A 17,177-nucleotide genomic window follows, 5' to 3' on the forward strand; every position below is an offset into this window, starting at 1 on the left:
GCTAGATAACTCTAAGTTTATCTCAAGATCAATCCTAAATTAAATGTAATAAAGTAATTGTAATGAAAGTTCCTCTGGAGCAATGTGGCCATGCACTTCTGTTTGTAGTTGAACTGTAACTGCAACAGTAACTGTACCTGAGGGGAGAAAGGGAACGACAGGAGGAACAAGGAGGAGGGTGGACCTGCACTCAGTAGATGGAAACTGAGAGAGAGAAAAAGGGGTGGAGCTCTAAAGTTAAAGAGAGCAACAAGAAAAGCATGTCTGTCAAAGCTAAGAGAGAACAACTGAGGGAGACTTGGTAAATCGACCTGAAGTGCCAAAGAAAATTGTGTTATTACCGTGCACAGACTGGTCTCTGGCCTTGTGATTATCCTTCTCAAACAAACTATGGACAGTCCTGCAAAGGTTTAGATTTTCATGCATTATTTTTAAACATTGTAGCAGAGTGACCATGACCTACATTGGATGGTTCTTGCTACTTTCAGTGGGCTTGTTGAGTCAAAGTAGCCCATGTTTGGGAGCCAATGGACTGAACAGATACAGATACAACCACAGGAACTGCTATACCTGCTTCTATGGACACAATAGCTACAATGTGGGAGATACTGGTTCAGGTGAGTTCCATGTCTGCATGACCACATTTTTTATATTTAGCTCCTTCCATCTTTTTGGAGTGAGTCAAAGTCATCAAGGCTTTATCAAGGATTTTACATATCCATCCAGTTCCAAAATATATTAGCTGATGTAAATGGAAATCTGTCACCTGTCAGAGATCTTGGGGAATAAATCATTTACTTACAAAGTGAGTAGAGGAGGAGAGAGAGAGATTAGAGAAATAGAGAGAAAGATGACTGTGTTTCTTAATGTTTTGTTATTGTCTTATAAGTAGTGGATAAAACAGCATAGCCACACATACTGTGAAGACAATGTACAGTACTTGAACATGAGCTGGTGCAGAACATGATTCTGCAATGTAACCACAGATAACTACAGAGTGTGGTTCCACCTCTTGTGGTGATCCCACTGCATGTAAATACTGGCTCTGTGTGACCTTGAGGAAGCTCCCTGCTGGGCCCTGTTCCACAGACGCTTCAGGCCAGCTGTTAAAGACATTCAACAGAATGTTGTTGTGCTAGTCGCTGTGAATTTACTGATTTGTGATGAGAAGTCACTGGCACAATGATATCAAATTTAATGTAAGATCAGGGGAGATATCACATCAAAGGTCATTGTCCCTGAACCATAAAACATTGTTCTGCTGCATTTTGCCACATTTTAGTTTTATTTTGATGCATTCCTTTACTGATAACGAGTTTGAACTAAGGACAGCAAAATGGCACACAGCGTCGCTAAGTCTCTTTGGACTTCATCCCCACTCACTCCCAAGGGTATAAATACTGTGTGATGCTGCTCATTTCCTGATTTGTCTGCTGTGTGCAGTCTGTTTTCCATCCCTGTGCTGTCACAATCAGATTCAGAAGGGATTTTATTCGCCATGAATGTTTGCACAAACAAACATTCATTTGGCAGGGAGGTGCATACATTAAACATATAGGAATATTCTAACTTAAATTTGTGGACTAACCATACAAAAGGAGCAAAGTCTAGCTAATACTAAGGGGGGTCTAGCTAATACTAAGGGGAATACAAAATAAAAAACAAAATATAAGTAGCCATAATTTACAATTTATGCTAAAAGCTAGCAGATTCATCCCTACAGGCCTAAAGGATTACGAATGTTTGCAGATCCCTTGGGTAGGTGGTCCTCACTACTGAGTAATGTGGGAGGCCCATTGTTAGTGTATTACCAATTGAGGTTTTCATTTAGTGTCGTTATTTTTGACCATGTTTTATATTGTTAGTTACAAATGGGTTTGGATGTGTTTCCATTTTATTGGGGCTATGGATATGGATATTAAGGCTTTAACATGTAGATGTGTAATCCATTTGATGTGTCTGCTAATGTTCTTATGGCTGTGATTTATTATAAACAATGTCATGCATGAAGGAAGGGGCTTCTTTAGGCACTTTTTAATTTTTGTTCCAGACTGGCAGTCTTATCCCAGATGGTTATGGCCTTCAAAACAATATTCTCACCAAATTATGCTTAATACATCTGCCCCAATTGCAAATACTTACCCACAACATTAGAAAAACTCTTGAAAGCACGTCTGCTGCTAAGAGAATGTTCTGTAAATGTTTGTGCCAGAGCAGCCAGAAAGACATTTCAGCCCAGAGAGATGATGGACATCTTCAGGCCCTCAGGGGTCACCATGGCTCTTCATCTCCAATGGGAGCTCGGAAGCCCTTTAATCAGGATCACAGGAGGACTTTTCCAGGGTGCAGTTAGGCCCTTTTATCACAGGCCCCTTCTGAGTGGGCCAGACTGTCTGATGAGCCTCTTGGACAAGTACCTCTTCCTCCTTCAGAGATATTTGCTCCCTCTAATCAAGGTTGAAGGGACTCCTTCACTCTTTCAATACCCTACCCTGACCAGCCGTGGCTAACACAGCTTCATGGGAGTACTGCTGTTCATAACGATAGACATTGTTGTTCCTCAAGTGTTACAGTTAGAATGTAATGGCCAATTTGTGGATGTCAAGGCTATTGAGAAAACACCAGAGAGATGTGGATGTGATGTGTGGTATTATTAAATGTACATTATTTTAGATTCATTTGAGGCATTTTTGATAGATAAACAGTTTGTGAGATGCTGTATTGGATTCAGAAACATAGAAATTGCACATGTCCTAGAGTACAAGCCCTTATATATAAAAGGTAAGACTTATTTTTAGCTCCCATCTCTTATGGTTCCGCTCATTGGTCCTAACATTTCTTTGTTTTTACACTCTCCCTCTCCCTTCACCGGAATTACACCTCTAAATTGTTGCTTGGCTGTTAAGTGTAGGAGCCTCTATAATTTACAAGTTACAAATGGGTCCCATGCTCCACACCTTGGTTTACTGCTGTGAGAAAACAGATGACGTTTGGTCTCGTAATATCAGCGATGCTGGCATCAATAGAAACTTGGTCTTCCGTTCGTTTGGAAGCATTAAAACCCCTTGACTTCATGGCTGCCCTTGTCAACCACTTCATGTTCAAAGGGAACTTTCTCTTGTAATATGACCGAAGGTGTTCTCAAATTAAATTGTATAGGTTTTGTTGCAAACATTGCGTGTGCATTTGTTTGTTCATAAGCCCTCTGGTGTTTGCGTAACTAAATCCCCTGGTTTTGTCCATCTGCCTTCAGTTTCTGCCTGGCACCAGACAGGCATGCAACTATATTTCTTGCTGATTGCTCAGTATGTTTAGAGCTGGCCTTCACTGCAACATCGTGCTATAATACATTACTCTCCAAGAATGTACAGTACCACTAAACTGCTAAATCAGTGTCACTTGCTTGTTTTTCTCCCACAGATGTTGACGAATGTCAGGTCCATAATGGGGGATGCCAGCACCGTTGTGTGAACACCAGAGCTTCTTACTACTGTGTGTGCAACCCAGGCACCCGACTGCATAATGATGGACGAACCTGCATTGGTAAGACACAGGGTAATTGAAGAGGTCAGTTAAGGTTATGCTACTTCCACCGTTCTTGGTAAGCCGTCCATCTGGAGCTTTCCGAGGCTTGAAGCCACATCAAAGCAGAAAATGTGGGGTCCACCTTTCGCTTGTGTCAAACGGGAATCAAAGAGGCCATTGTTTTGGTAGGGGCAGAGGTTTCCCAGTATTTTCCAGTCTTGTCAGACCGTGTTTGTACTCTGGCTTATGAAGTACCACATTGTCTCTCACTTTCACTCTGCTGCTTTTGTCCATAAATCCCACTATCGTTCCTTCCAGCTTCAGCAATGTATCACAATATTTAATTCTCCATTCTTTCCTTATTTTGTACATGGACTCTCGGTGTACATGTTATAAAATAAATGTAGTTCTCAATAGGATAACCTGCTTAGATGTTAATGAAGGTCAATGTGTTAATGTGGCCATGCACTAAGCACCTGCAGTCACTGTCCGCAGATTACCCGATGAATAAAGTACCAACTACTAAAAGCGAGCAAACAATATGAAATAAAAAGTTATGATTTTCTCTATTACAAAGTACATTCATTTATGTTATTTAATTTGAAGTATGAACTTCAAACACTCAACCCTGTCCACATGAAAATCCAAATAAATCAGTTGGGGTTTCCTTTTCCCCCTTTTACACCAGAGTGTATTGTCCAAAGCCCTCATAGGCCCCGGGCATCATTCCTGTGGTTTGTGCTGAAGCCATACTACTAGCACCCCCACACAACTGTCAAAGAGGGAGGAGCATCAGGGAACTCTGAAGTCTCGTAAAAACTAACCAGTCACAGACCATGATAGGATTGTTTTTATTTTAATTTGAACAATCTGTCATCTTGATCACACATAACTGTATGGCATAAAGGGAGCAACAATAATTTAGCACAGTAACCATGAATAATGTTAAGTTACTAAGTCCTCCATCCTATACACACTTCTCTGAACTAAATCAGATGGCTTTTTCTAATGAGCCAGCAAGAAAACAGTTTGCTCCAACATTATCCTCCATGTTATTATTGGGTTTCTGTTCCTAGATGGAGCACCGAGAGGAAAACAGAAGAGTCTGAGGGTCGTTGAATGTTACATTCCAAAAAGGGAGTAGATGGAGTTTGTTAGGAAAAGTTTTCTTCTTTTGACTGTACCTCCCTTATTTGAGTGCAGTGTTAATAGCACTCATATTGTATTGGAGTTACAGTGTGAGGACCACTACTCTGGACAACTCTAGGATTTCTGTCAAAGTGAAAGCCAGTGCCCAATCATCTATCGTTATTGTGTCAAACCAGGATGACATAATTTAGAGTTGACAGGGCTGGCCTGGAATACAGGGTTGGACACCCAATCATGCACTAGCAAGCACAGTCTATCCTTGGTTCATATTTTCGTTCCTGTTTGTCTTAGCCGTCCTCTCTTGTGCCATCAACAATGGGGGTTGTGAGCAGGACTGTATCCAGCTGTCCCAGGCTCACTACCAGTGTCGCTGTAGACCCAACTACCAACTCACAGAGGATGGCAAGAACTGCAAGCGTGAGTATTAGATCAAAGTATGTATACAAGTGTATGCATACCTGAATGCAGAATGTTTGTGTATGTGTGTGTGGGGGGGGGGCAGGGGGGCATACAGTGACAATTTCAATTTCAATGTATCTATTTTGAAACCCACCAGCTGACTTATTTGCATTACTCAACTCAACTGTACGTGTTCACATTGGAATCCAGTCCTTGATAAGAAAAAAAACAGCTGATAAAAAACACTTTACATTACATAGTCAACCTTACGTTTTTGTCTCGACCATGCCAAGAGTATGAAATAAAACAGAACACTGGTCACATTAACCAAGCTTTGACAGCCTGTCCTTCTGCAGAAGGGGAAAACAGACTGATGTCATTCCTGCCAATAGAAGTCCATTTTAAATGGTTATGTCAGGTTTTGAATGTTCTTGCTTGGATGAGAAGACTTCAACTGAATTACTCACACAATTGTCAACAATGTTGTAGATCCAACTGAATTCAATAAGACCATTAGGTGACTGATCTTGAAAAAGACATGCATTAGGCCAATGTTAGCCACGAAAGTGAGAAAATACAATCATAGTAATGTATTAGGATGTGCAACAGAGCCAGAAATGTTTGGCGTTTGAACTGTAATAACAACAAAATTATTTATTGCTGTGTTTTTTGGCTGGCTGAAAAATTCCTTCACAGTCAACTTGTACTGTCTGACACATGACTCTACTTCTGAGTGTAGCCAGAGACAGGCTGGCTATCGTCTTGGTGCGTGCAGTGGCCCTGTTCTGTCAGATAGTAGACTGGTCTGGTCAAACTGCTTGTCTGAGGCTCCTTGATCAAGGATCCTTGCTATAACCATGATACAACCATAAGCTTGGCGTGGGCTTACGTGTATAAGAACCTGTGTTGGATCTTACTGCAACATAATTTGAAAAAAGACATAGGGTCAAATAAGCTTATCCAAATGCAGAAGCCCAACTATGTGCAGTATTTATGTTGTTTTGTCAGAATTGTCTTTTGTATCATCTAAGACTTAGTATAATTTATTAATAAATGCAGTTTTTGTTTATTTTATATATCGTTACAATTATAATGTACTGTAGGATTAAAGTAAAACATTTAAGCAAGAGCATGACATGAAATAAAATACATACAGTACTTTGTGTACTGATGAAGGTTTGGTTATTTTATATGTACTTTATATGTACGCCAAGCGGTCTTCGTTTCATATATGAATTTACAATAACAGCCGTTTTTAAAGACCAAGTGAATTCCATTACAAATAAAAAAATGATCTTCAGTTCAGCTAAGTGGAGCTCCGTTTGCAAAGCCCATCCCAGGGGCACAGACCTGGAAGTGATTATGGGTCATTGCTGTTTAAGGAAAATAACCACACACTCAGTTAACCCAATTACTCTTTTACTCCCTCCAAATCAGTGGGGAGAGAACTGGTTTGTGTGTGTGTGATGGTATGTAGGCTACTCTACACCGTAAACTGGTTTACTGTATTTTAGTGAGAAGTCCTTGTGCAGAAAGGAATGGAGGCTGCCTGCAAACATGCAGGAACATTGGAGGGCGAGCTCAGTGTGACTGTCGTCCTGGTTACCTACTGGGCCAGGATGGTAAAAACTGCCAAGGTAAATAAAACCACATTTTATAGTCAGACACATCATGTGCTGATTATTGTAACTATTATTTTTATAACAGTGATAGTGATGATTAAATACTGATGAGAAGATTGAGGATGATGACAGAACTATCATTGCGCAGCAGTGGTAATGATCTGGACAGCAGCGATGATGATGAAGCGGATGGTTCTACAGTGATTGTATGTGTTTTGCAGACATTGATGAGTGTGAGACAAGCCAAGCTGCCTGTGCCCACAGTTGCCACAACAACCATGGTTCCTTCACCTGTCTCTGCAACCCAGGGTACGAGCTAGGATCAGATGGGAGGAAATGCTACCGTAAGTCAGGGCACATTTCTTTAGCTCTACAGAAACCAAAGAAGCAACTAAAGATACCAAAAATATACAAAACAGGTCCAGTGATATTACTGTTTGTCCAAATATTCAAACTCCATGGGAACACACAAAACAGGTGTCCATGTATTTCTTTCGTAGGCATTGAGATGGAGATCATCAACAGCTGTGAGAACAGAAATGGAGGATGTTCTCATCAGTGTCAGCACTCTACTGTCGGAGCTGTCTGTAGCTGTAACCATGGATACCACCTAGCCGAAGACCTGAAGACCTGTGTGGGTAAGAAATAAGCTGCCTTAGTATAAGGATATATTGCTAATCACCATACAATATCTACAATATCTACATGTAGTTTACATGTTTAGTCATTTTGCACTTTGAACCCCTCTAAAGAGACACTCATGTGTGTTTGTGTTTGTCAGACTTGAATGAGTGTGATGCAGGAACCTCATGCTGTGAGCAGGACTGCACCAACTATCCGGGGGGTTATGAGTGCTACTGCAGGGCTGGTTACCGTCTCAACTCTGATGGATGTGGCTGTGATGGTATGATCCTGTATTACCAATCTTTGATCTCTGCTTCAATTAAATGTATGACATGTGTTCATCATAGGAACACATACAGAACACAGTAGCACCAGATCTTCAGTCTTTCTGTTTCTTCACAGATGTGGACGAGTGTCTGGTGGACAATGGAGGCTGTGAGCACACCTGCCAAAACACAGCTGGATCTTTCCAGTGCTTCTGTCGTCTAGGACACCGTCTTGACGAGGACAGAATGTCCTGTGTTTGTATGTAAAGTTCAGCTCCAACTGGAACTCATCATCTGGATCAATAAAGTGTTTGTTTTGATGCTTGGTGATCAGCTCAGTGGTTCTTTCTTCCCTCCAGCCCTGCAGGAGGCAGTAGAGGTTTTAGGGTGGAGTGGCCGCCTGGCTGTGGAGCGCCCCCTGCCCCGGATCACCTTGCTGAGGGACTTTGTCGTGCAGCCCCTGGAGCGCTACGTTGACTACGAGGAAGACAGCCTGGGAGAGCTGCGGGCCCAGAGCACTCTCACAGAGACCTTTGGTATGCAAACAACCTGTTAACACGCCAGCGTAACATTTAAAAGATGTGAGTTAGAGTAAATAAACAGCTCTGATGTCACCTTCAGTGTAAATATCACCCCCTTGTCAAATCTTACATTGAAGATAACTAGCGTTTTCTTTTCAGTCAGACGATGGCACAACCCCACATTGTCTTCTCTTTCTTTCAGTTTGCTTGAATGAAACCTTCGGCCCTGACTGCAGCTTGTCGTGTGAGGACTGTTCTAAAGAAGGAGTGTGTAATCTGGAAGAGGGAAGGTGTGACTGCCCTGATGGGTGGACAGGGATTGTCTGCAACCAAAGTGAGGTCACAGCTAAGGAGGAGACGACAACAAACAGTAACAACCTTGAAAGTTTGAGTGACTCTCCTCCTCTTTCTGCCCAGCTTGTCCCGAGGGCACGTTTGGCAGGAACTGTTCCTTCAAGTGTAAGTGTAAGAATGGTGCCAGCTGCAACCCTCTGACCGGGCACTGCCACTGCCCACCTGGCATCAGTGGGGACATGTGCCAGGATGGTGAGTGTGGATACATTTCAACTCAATGTAATCTATCAGGTGGCTGAGCGGTTAGGGAATTGGGCTAGTTATCAGAAGGTTGGCTGGCTGTGAAAAATGACATTGTCCTTGGGCAAGGCACTTTACCCTATTTGCCTTGGGGAATGTCCCTGTACCTACTGTAAGTTGTTCTGGATAAGAGCGTCTGCTAAATGTAAATGTATTATAAACTTTAAGCGTTAGAAGCTGTTCTCCTTTAGAAAGTGTTGTAACCTGCGTTTAACTTTGTTATGTCTCTTGCCCTTTTCATGCTCTACAGGATGCCCCAAGGGTCTGTATGGGAAACAGTGCAATAAGAAGTGTAATTGTGCCAACAATGGGCGCTGCCACCGCACCTACGGGGCCTGTCTGTGTGACCCAGGACTCTATGGGCGCTTCTGTCACCTACGTAGGTGCCCCTCCATGTTTCCTTTTGTCATTAAAGCCATTACACCTTTCCCCTTTCACAGCCCATCCTGTTCACCCTTTACATGCCATTCCCTTCCAGCTTGTCCCAAGTGGTCATACGGCCCAGGCTGCTCTGAGGAATGCCAGTGTGTCCAGCAGAACAGCCTAGAATGCCACCGGCGCCACGGGGCCTGCATCTGCAGACCAGGCTTCCAGGGCAAGAGGTGCCAGGAGGGTTAGTGGTCCAAGAAAAATGTGCATGCTCACACACACACACACACACACATATGCACACACACAAACATATGCCCTGTGCATAATAATTCATGGCTTGACCATTGTTTGTGGTTATATGTGGCTCCACTAGAATGTGAGAGAGGCTACTATGGCCTGGACTGCAAGAAGACCTGCCTCTGTCCATCAGGAGTGACCTGCGATCATGTGACAGGGGAATGTAGGCCCCTGTGCCAAGCGGGGTTCCATGGAGATAACTGTGCTCTAGGTGGGTAAAGTCCATGCTGGCCTGCACCACAGTCCCATAGGCCTGTCTGTTCTATCCCATGTTCTCAGACTGTGCATTGAGCATGTGGACAGACAGCTGTTTGAATGTGCTCAACACCGTAAACCTTTAAAACCTTGGAAATTGGAAAGTTCTTGAATAGAGAAGGTAACCCGATCTGTCTCTTGGGACTATCTTTTCCCTGCAGTATATCACTCATTCCTTTAACCTATCGCTCTCACCTTCCCATTGAAAACATGGACCCAGCAGAATATAAATAGTATTTTTTTTGGCTCTATATTTACCTTTTTAATTTACTATGTGTGTATGTGTGTGTATACACAGTCATGCATGTGCAGTTGTGACCGTGCCTGCACACCCTGTGTAACGGATGGAAATAACAGGAATACTTTTACAACAGCCACCTGGTTGCCGTTAAATGATCAGAATCCAACATCTGCTATAAATTTGAAACATTGGGGATGGGGGAATTGTCCAGGCCTGGCTTCCCTCAGTCTCCCATCGCTCACTTACTGTATGTTTAGCAACCTTTCCTCTTTGTTTTCATCTGGTCTTTCCAAGTCTTGGGTTTACATGGTCAAAACGGATGCAGCATTTCAACTCTTTGGCCTCGCCACCGTTGACACACTTAACCCCCAACCGCTCTGTAGTGGCCTGGCCTTGCCTAATGTGCTGTGTGCTGTTTCCCAGAATGTCCACAGGGTCGATATGGATCTGGATGTAACCATCCCTGTGAGTGCTCTGGGGCCCTGTGTGACAAGGTAACAGGGCGGTGTCACTGTCCACCAGGGCTCACAGGACAGCACTGTCAGATGGGTAAGCAAGGCAAGAGGGAGAAAATACAATGTCTACTGAGTTTGTCAAATGATGTATGACTGAAAAGTATTTCATGACTTTTCAAACATAACTTTTTATGTTTGTGTAAATTGCGGCTTCCAAAAGAACCAATCTGTTGAGAGGCAGTCTAGCCAACCTTTAAAGTAGATAGCCAGGTATGAATAGAATCCATTATCTTGGCATTTGGATGTGGAAATAACTCGTCTTTGCACCATCAGTGCCTCTAGGACTTCTTGAAATCAACATGTAGCTGGAAAGAGATGTAGTGTATCATGTTCAACTATGTGACCGCACACAACTTTCCACCCTCCAAGCAACCATGGTAAAGAACATGCTTTGATTGTGCTAATGTCTTTCCATTCTGGTCTATTTAAAGTTCAGGAGACTGTTCTGAAAATATACACCACTTAGAAGAGAGTTTGGTACAAAAAGAGCTGACTTTAGTTCAGTAAATGATCGAATTTGTTGTACACCAGTAAAAACCAGTTAATCTTAATCTAAATCTGGCACATACTATTTTGTTTGTATTATTTGGAGCGTATAGATACTATATCTTTGTCTTTGTCAGTTTATCCTGATATTTTTCAGAGTGTGAGGAGGGCCAGTGGGGGCTTGGCTGTGCTGAGTCCTGTCCTAATTGCCTGCATGGGGGAGTGTGTGACAAATACAATGGAACATGTCAATGCCAACCTGGGTACATTGGCACCCTGTGTCAGACTGGTAAGAGACTGAAAATAGTAACATGAAAATGAAATACATACACTCTCTCGCTCATACTTGGACACACTGCTGCACGTACTCACACTACACACAAACACACACACACACACACACACAATCATTACAGTCATTGAAGTCAGTCACAGGGTTTTCAGGTTTCACTGTGTGCTTTTCTATGTCGGTGTACAGTGTGCCCAGCTAGTAGATTTGGCCATGGATGCCAGTTGCGATGTCTGTGTGAGAATGGTGGGCGCTGTCACTCAGTGACTGGACGCTGTGTCTGCACTGAGGGCTGGACTGGACCCAGATGTAGCAGAGGTGAGACAGTCTTTTTGCTATAGTATAGTACCTGGAAATACAATACTTCAAGTTAATGGGCATGCTATTTAGTATTTCATACATTGTACAATGGTGCGAGGATTGTATTCTGTTCTATTGCAGCATGTAAAGCAGGTCGCTGGGGGAGGGGCTGTGCCAACGTGTGTGAGTGCCAGAGCAGTGATGGGAGCTGTGACCCAATCACTGGCCAGTGTGGCTGTGAGGCGGGCTACACAGGACCACGCTGTCAACAGAGTAGGGGGGATCTCATAACCAGTGTACACGCTTCTGAGAATCACGGTCTTGGTGAGGATGATCACTGATGCTATCCATTCATATCTCTCTCCTGACTGGACCAGAATGCCCAGAAGGCTCCTTTGGTTTGGCCTGCAGACACAAGTGCCAGTGTGCCAACCTGGCTGCCTGTGAGCATGTGAGTGGAGCCTGCACCTGCCTATCTGGCTGGACTGGCACCTACTGTGAAAAACGTAAGTCCTAGGAATGATGGCGGTGTGTGTCCTGGTTCCGATTTAGTTTTAAATGGTTGTGAATGTAGTTTAGATAGGTATTGTGACTGTATGAACAGGAATTCCGATATGTTTAATGTATGCACCTTCCTGCCAAAGTAAATTCCTTGTCTGTGCAAACTTTAATGGCGAATAAAACCCATTCTGATTTGATTCTGATTCTGAATGGACGTGTGTGTCATTGTAGAATGTCCCGATGGCTTCTATGGGATGGAGTGTGAGCAGAAGTGTGAGTGTTTGAACGGAGGGTCATGTGATCACCTCACAGGATCCTGCATCTGCCCGGCTGGCTGGGTCGGACCACAATGCAACACCAGTACGTTCTTACAAACCAAAAGTGTTCAACTAATAATAAAGAATGAAATAAACCGGTGGTGCTATATTTTATAAGGTGGTAGAAATTTTATGAGTAAGCTACATCCTGTTAGGTGCTTTCACTCAAAGTGAACTCATGGTTCTCGTAGCTTAAGGTATGTCTGCCTGCATTTGCCATTGCATAACTCCTGAGATAAACACATGCAGTTTTTGGATCTGGACTGAAAAAAGCTGTGTTAGTGTCTGTTTGTGCCAAAGAAGTCTGTATCCACATCCTGCAGCTGCTCCTGTGGTAGGAGGAGGAAAACGTGGCATTGTGCTTCAGACTGCTTTTATTAATATCTTTTGTAATAGTGTTTTTCTTTCTTGGCCACTTTCTGTGTCCCGTTCCAGCATGCCAGGAAGGGCGGTTTGGCCAAGAGTGTAACCTCACCTGTCAGTGCCACAACGATGCCAGATGTGACCCTGTCAGTGGGCAGTGCCAGTGTCTACCAGGCTGGACCGGCTCAAGGTGTGACAGAGGTACTAGAATCCATTAGAATCATATATGCGTGTTTGAACATGTGTGTCTGTATGAATCTACAGTTCCATGGGTGTGCACGCAAGCCTACTTCCTACATTGGGAGAGAATGCCTTCCTTTGCTTGTAGTCACTATGGGGCTCAAATAAGAAACCATTAACACATAACAAGGTACACTTAGCTCCTATTATCCTCAACATCTGTACATTTCATTCCTTCCCCACCCCTGCCGACTAAATGCCATTAAGAGAACATATTCATAAGCAGCCTTCTACAGTGGAAAGCTCTTTTTGTCCCTCCAGTACATAGCATCTCTCCATACAGAGAGTACCGGTAGTTCTTTATCTCCTGTCAGTTTACAGTTACATGAATAGCCACCCGATGGTTCTTTTTGCTCTCAGATTATTATGAGAACCCCAAGGCTCTATTCCCTTCCATAATAGTCCACCCTCTGAGGAGAAACAGCTCTACCCACGGACTTGAACAGTGGGAAATAGAAACAGCTGAGTCTACAAATTGTTCAGATGTAGGGTTCGAACAAAGAACTGATATAAAAGATGTTCACCGCATTCTAAGATCTGTGAGACGTTTCTCTCCTGCTCGTTAAGTGCAGTTTGACAGACTGCACAGTGTGTCTACCACTGTATGTGTGTGTGTTTGAGTGTGCTAGTCTAATATGTGTTCATGTCTCCACCATTTAGAGTGTCCATCCGGCCTCTATGGGGCGGACTGTGTGCTGCAGTGCTTGTGCCAACATGGAGGGTCATGTGACCGGTTCTCTGGGCGCTGTTCCTGTCTCGCTGGGTGGACAGGGGTGGCATGTGAGCGAGGTAAATGCTAGGTCAGGATGAGAGGGTAAAGAGCATGGGGAAGAAGTAGCTCATAGAAATGCCTACCCTACCAAGTTCTTACTCTATATGTCTCTCTGTAGAGTGTGCACACGGCTGGTTTGGCAGGGACTGTGCACAGCCGTGTGAGTGTGTGAATCAGGGGGTATGTGACCGTCGAACTGGAGCTTGTAGCTGCCCTCCTGGTTATGTGGGGAAGCACTGTCAGAAAGGTGAGCACCCGGCACTCAATTACGACTCCCTTCATGCATGTTCAAGTGTGTGTGTCTGTGTGTGTGTGCTTTCTTGAGTCTCATCGGGCATGAGTTCATGGTGAATGTATATAGTAAGCACGTATGTTTGCTGGTTTTGAACAGAGTGTGCGGCAGGACAGTTTGGTTCTGGGTGTGAGGACCGATGTAGATGCGCCCATGGTGCCCCATGTGACCATATTTCCGGAGTGTGTGTTTGTCCTCCTGGCTGGAGAGGACCAACATGTGACAGAGGTAAGTGACCCCCTCTAGTGGCAAACTACAGAACTAGTGTCTTGTACATACAGTGTGTATAGCATTTAAATAAATATGTTCACCACAGCGTGTCTGCCTGGCTCCTATGGTAAGGACTGTGCGCAACACTGTGACTGTCCTCATGGTACTTCCTGTAACCATGTGACCGGCAAGTGTGGCTGTCCCGCTGGCTTCACTGGCAACGGCTGTGAGCAAAGTGAGTGAAAAAAATGAATAGTTAGCCAGCAGTCTAAGTTCTCTTATTCTGGCATTTGCAGAACACCAGCATGTTGAACAGAATGCCATGTCAGAACGGTATCTTGTACCTGGCGCTTTATTACATTGTCTTTGCCAGCATGCAAGCCTGGCACATATGGTCTGAACTGTAACCAGGTGTGCCAGTGTTCTGGTGCCAACCAGCTGTGCCACCCTGTCATGGGTCTCTGCTACTGTGCACCCGGCTTCCATGGCAACAACTGTGATCAAGGCAAGCTCCTCCCTCACCTTTCTTTACTTGCTGCCGTACTTTTTAATTCCCATAGATATAAATGGACCATAGACAACCATAGAGTGTTTTTTGTGTTTGGTATTACAGAGTGTGAGGATGGGCAGTATGGGCCAAACTGTGAGCGCTCATGCCAGTGTCAACACCAGGGCTTGTGCCAAACCACCACTGGCACCTGTCAGTGCCCACCTGGATACATAGGAGCAGACTGCAATACTAGTGAGTTTCCCTCTAGGGCGACCGGCCCAGGGTTAATACAGTAAATGTTTCTAAACGGATCTGAAAGATGCTCTTCTTTGGGTTCTGGCAGCATGCCCCGCCGGCCGCTATGGACAGGACTGTGTCCGGGTTGCACTCTGTGGTGAGGGGGCAGGCTGTGACCCAGTGACCGGCAGGTGTGTGTGCGAGGCTGGCCAAAGAGGAGAAGACTGTGGGCAGGGTAACCACACACACATCATGCTCCAACATGTTTTCAATACATTGTAATGAATGCCCTGTTTATATTTGTGCTTGTGTGTGTTTGTGTTTGTGTGGGGTTTCCAGGCTGTGCTCGAGGCTGGTTTGGGAAGGACTGTGCCCAGCGTTGCATCTGCAATAACGGGGGGGTGTGTGACCCTGTATCTGGGGTGTGTACCTGTGGATTGGGCTGGACTGGACTGAACTGTGAAAAAGGTGATTAGGCTACCATGGCAACAATGGAGGGAACCATATAATAATTACACTTGCTACATGCTGTGTTCCTTCTGCTGTGTAATCCAGTATGTTCTCCTGGGAGATATGGAGCCAACTGTAGCCAACAATGCAGTTGTCAAAACAACGGGACGTGTGACAGAGTCACAGGAGAGTGTCGGTGTGACCCTGGATACTATGGCTACCTGTGTGAACATGGTGAGTCGTGGAATAGATTTTTACAACAAGTGTTTTGTAGACCTCCTGTTCTCCATGTTAAGCTAACACTCCACCGTTCTGTCTTAGCCTGCCCAGCAGGTTTCCATGGTCCCCGCTGCCAGCGTCACTGTAACTGCAGAGGTCGTGCTTTTTGCGACCCGAGAACAGGACTGTGTCTTTGCCCCCCCGGTTACCATGGATACCACTGTGAGCAGGGTGAGTGGCTGTCAAGTCAATTTATAATGCTCTTATCTACACACATGAACTCAAATGGCTCCTGTCTTCAATAGTTTCTTTTCTAACCATCATCTGCCTGTCAGAATGTGACCAAGGCCACTTTGGAGTGGGCTGTAGCCAGTCATGTGACTGTGACGGGGACACACCATGTGACCCTGTAAGTGGCAAGTGTCTGTGTCCACCAGGAAAGATGGGCGTGCGCTGTGACACAAGTAAGTGTGACCACAGTCCTAACCTTACATAAACTCCTTAACCTGTTGGTTGTTACTGGGATACAGTGGGATTCAATGACATGTAAATATAAATGTCCCATTGCTTGGTTGTATACATAGGTTGTGCTGCGAACCGGTATGGTCCAAACTGTACAGAGACATGTGAGTGTCGAAACGGAGCACAGTGTGACTCCAGGAACGGCCGCTGTACCTGCCTGGGAGGCTGGGTAGGCAATGCCTGTCAGGAGGGTAAGAATCTGAGCAACAGTTTCACACACTCACAGTTGATAAGGATTTGATTTAACCAATTCTTATCTTGTCTTTTACACAGGCGGACCATTTACTTCTCCAATACAGCCCCGTATAAACCGAATATGGAATTACACACATAGTCTGTCTTCTGTATAGCACCTTCTACTGGCCAAAAACAGATACATAACAGATTGGGGCTCACTCCTCAAGGTTATAGAGCCCCAAAACGAGATGAAGTTAACTACAAACAACTGCAGAATTAGAGTTGTCGTGGGAGTCATGCACCATGTTGTGACCAACCAAAGACCAGTAGGTGTCACCAGAGAGAGAATATGAACACAGACATGGATGGCAGTGGATACAAAATTCTTAATGTTCCCCATGTCACATGTTGTTCATTCACGTGTAATGTAACAGGGTTAACTCTCATTGATTATCAGAGAGTTACTGAAAAAAACTAGAGAGCCTTTGTCAACAGACCACTTCCTGGGTACCAGCTGGACATGGGGGAGTACTGTATGATTTCAGGAAATAATTATACAGTGTGTCCTCAAACTTCATAAAGGACACAAGAAGACTGTGGTTCTAATAGTAATTTACTGTAAAATGCACATTTTAGCTTTACCGTTGTTATTAAATATGTTGTTTTTTTCATTTTTGAATACGAGTCTTCACTAAAACGATACTTTTTCTTTACAATCTATACGACAGTGACACCAGTGTTTACAATTCATGCTAATGAGCATTAACAATGAGAAAAAAGGAAATATTGAATGATTGATTCAATTATAGCATTTATTTTCAATTTGATAAATTCAAGCTGTACAGAATATCTTTTTATTCTGCCTCAGTCACAATTCAGTAAGCAATGCTTGCAAATAAACGGAAAAACTATGCAAAGGCAAAAGTGATAAC

At 44.0% G+C, this 17,177-nt stretch overlaps 1 protein-coding gene across 1 annotated transcript; it reads left to right on the forward strand.

Moving 5' to 3' along the window:
• The first annotated feature begins 257 nt into the window (after positions 1 to 257).
• Positions 258 to 16,917, forward strand: megf6a (multiple EGF-like-domains 6a). Its single transcript, XM_047041008.1, has 34 exons — positions 258 to 617; positions 3,421 to 3,543; positions 4,966 to 5,091; positions 6,588 to 6,710; positions 6,917 to 7,039; positions 7,196 to 7,333; positions 7,477 to 7,599; positions 7,722 to 7,844; positions 7,945 to 8,121; positions 8,309 to 8,440; positions 8,524 to 8,652; positions 8,951 to 9,079; positions 9,179 to 9,313; positions 9,446 to 9,580; positions 10,289 to 10,414; positions 11,024 to 11,155; positions 11,345 to 11,473; positions 11,597 to 11,728; positions 11,833 to 11,961; positions 12,188 to 12,316; positions 12,709 to 12,837; positions 13,537 to 13,665; positions 13,767 to 13,895; positions 14,040 to 14,168; positions 14,257 to 14,385; positions 14,524 to 14,655; positions 14,764 to 14,892; positions 14,984 to 15,112; positions 15,217 to 15,345; positions 15,433 to 15,561; positions 15,649 to 15,777; positions 15,882 to 16,010; positions 16,131 to 16,259; positions 16,342 to 16,917. Exons 1-34 carry the CDS (start codon positions 455 to 457, stop codon positions 16,416 to 16,418), a joined length of 4,413 nt encoding a protein of 1,470 aa, XP_046896964.1. The 5' UTR covers positions 258 to 454; the 3' UTR covers positions 16,419 to 16,917.
• Positions 16,918 to 17,177: the final 260 nt, after the last annotated feature.

The sequence above is a fragment of the Hypomesus transpacificus genome, chromosome 18 (genome assembly GCF_021917145.1).
Source record: "Hypomesus transpacificus isolate Combined female chromosome 18, fHypTra1, whole genome shotgun sequence".
Classification (NCBI taxonomy): Eukaryota; Metazoa; Chordata; class Actinopteri; order Osmeriformes; family Osmeridae; genus Hypomesus; species Hypomesus transpacificus.

What these genes read in the sequence shown, in the direction of transcription:
- megf6a (XM_047041008.1), top strand. Translation starts at nt 455, where the DNA reads ATGACCTACATTGGATGGTTCTTGCTACTTTCAGTGGGCTTGTTGAGT. An exon ending in TGATGGACGAACCTGCATTG is followed by an intron (nt 3,544 to 4,965) that starts GTAAGACACAGG and finishes TGTTTGTCTTAG; the next exon opens with CCGTCCTCTCTTGTGCCATC. An exon ending in GGACAGAATGTCCTGTGTTT is followed by an intron (nt 7,845 to 7,944) that starts GTATGTAAAGTT and finishes TCTTCCCTCCAG; the next exon opens with CCCTGCAGGAGGCAGTAGAG.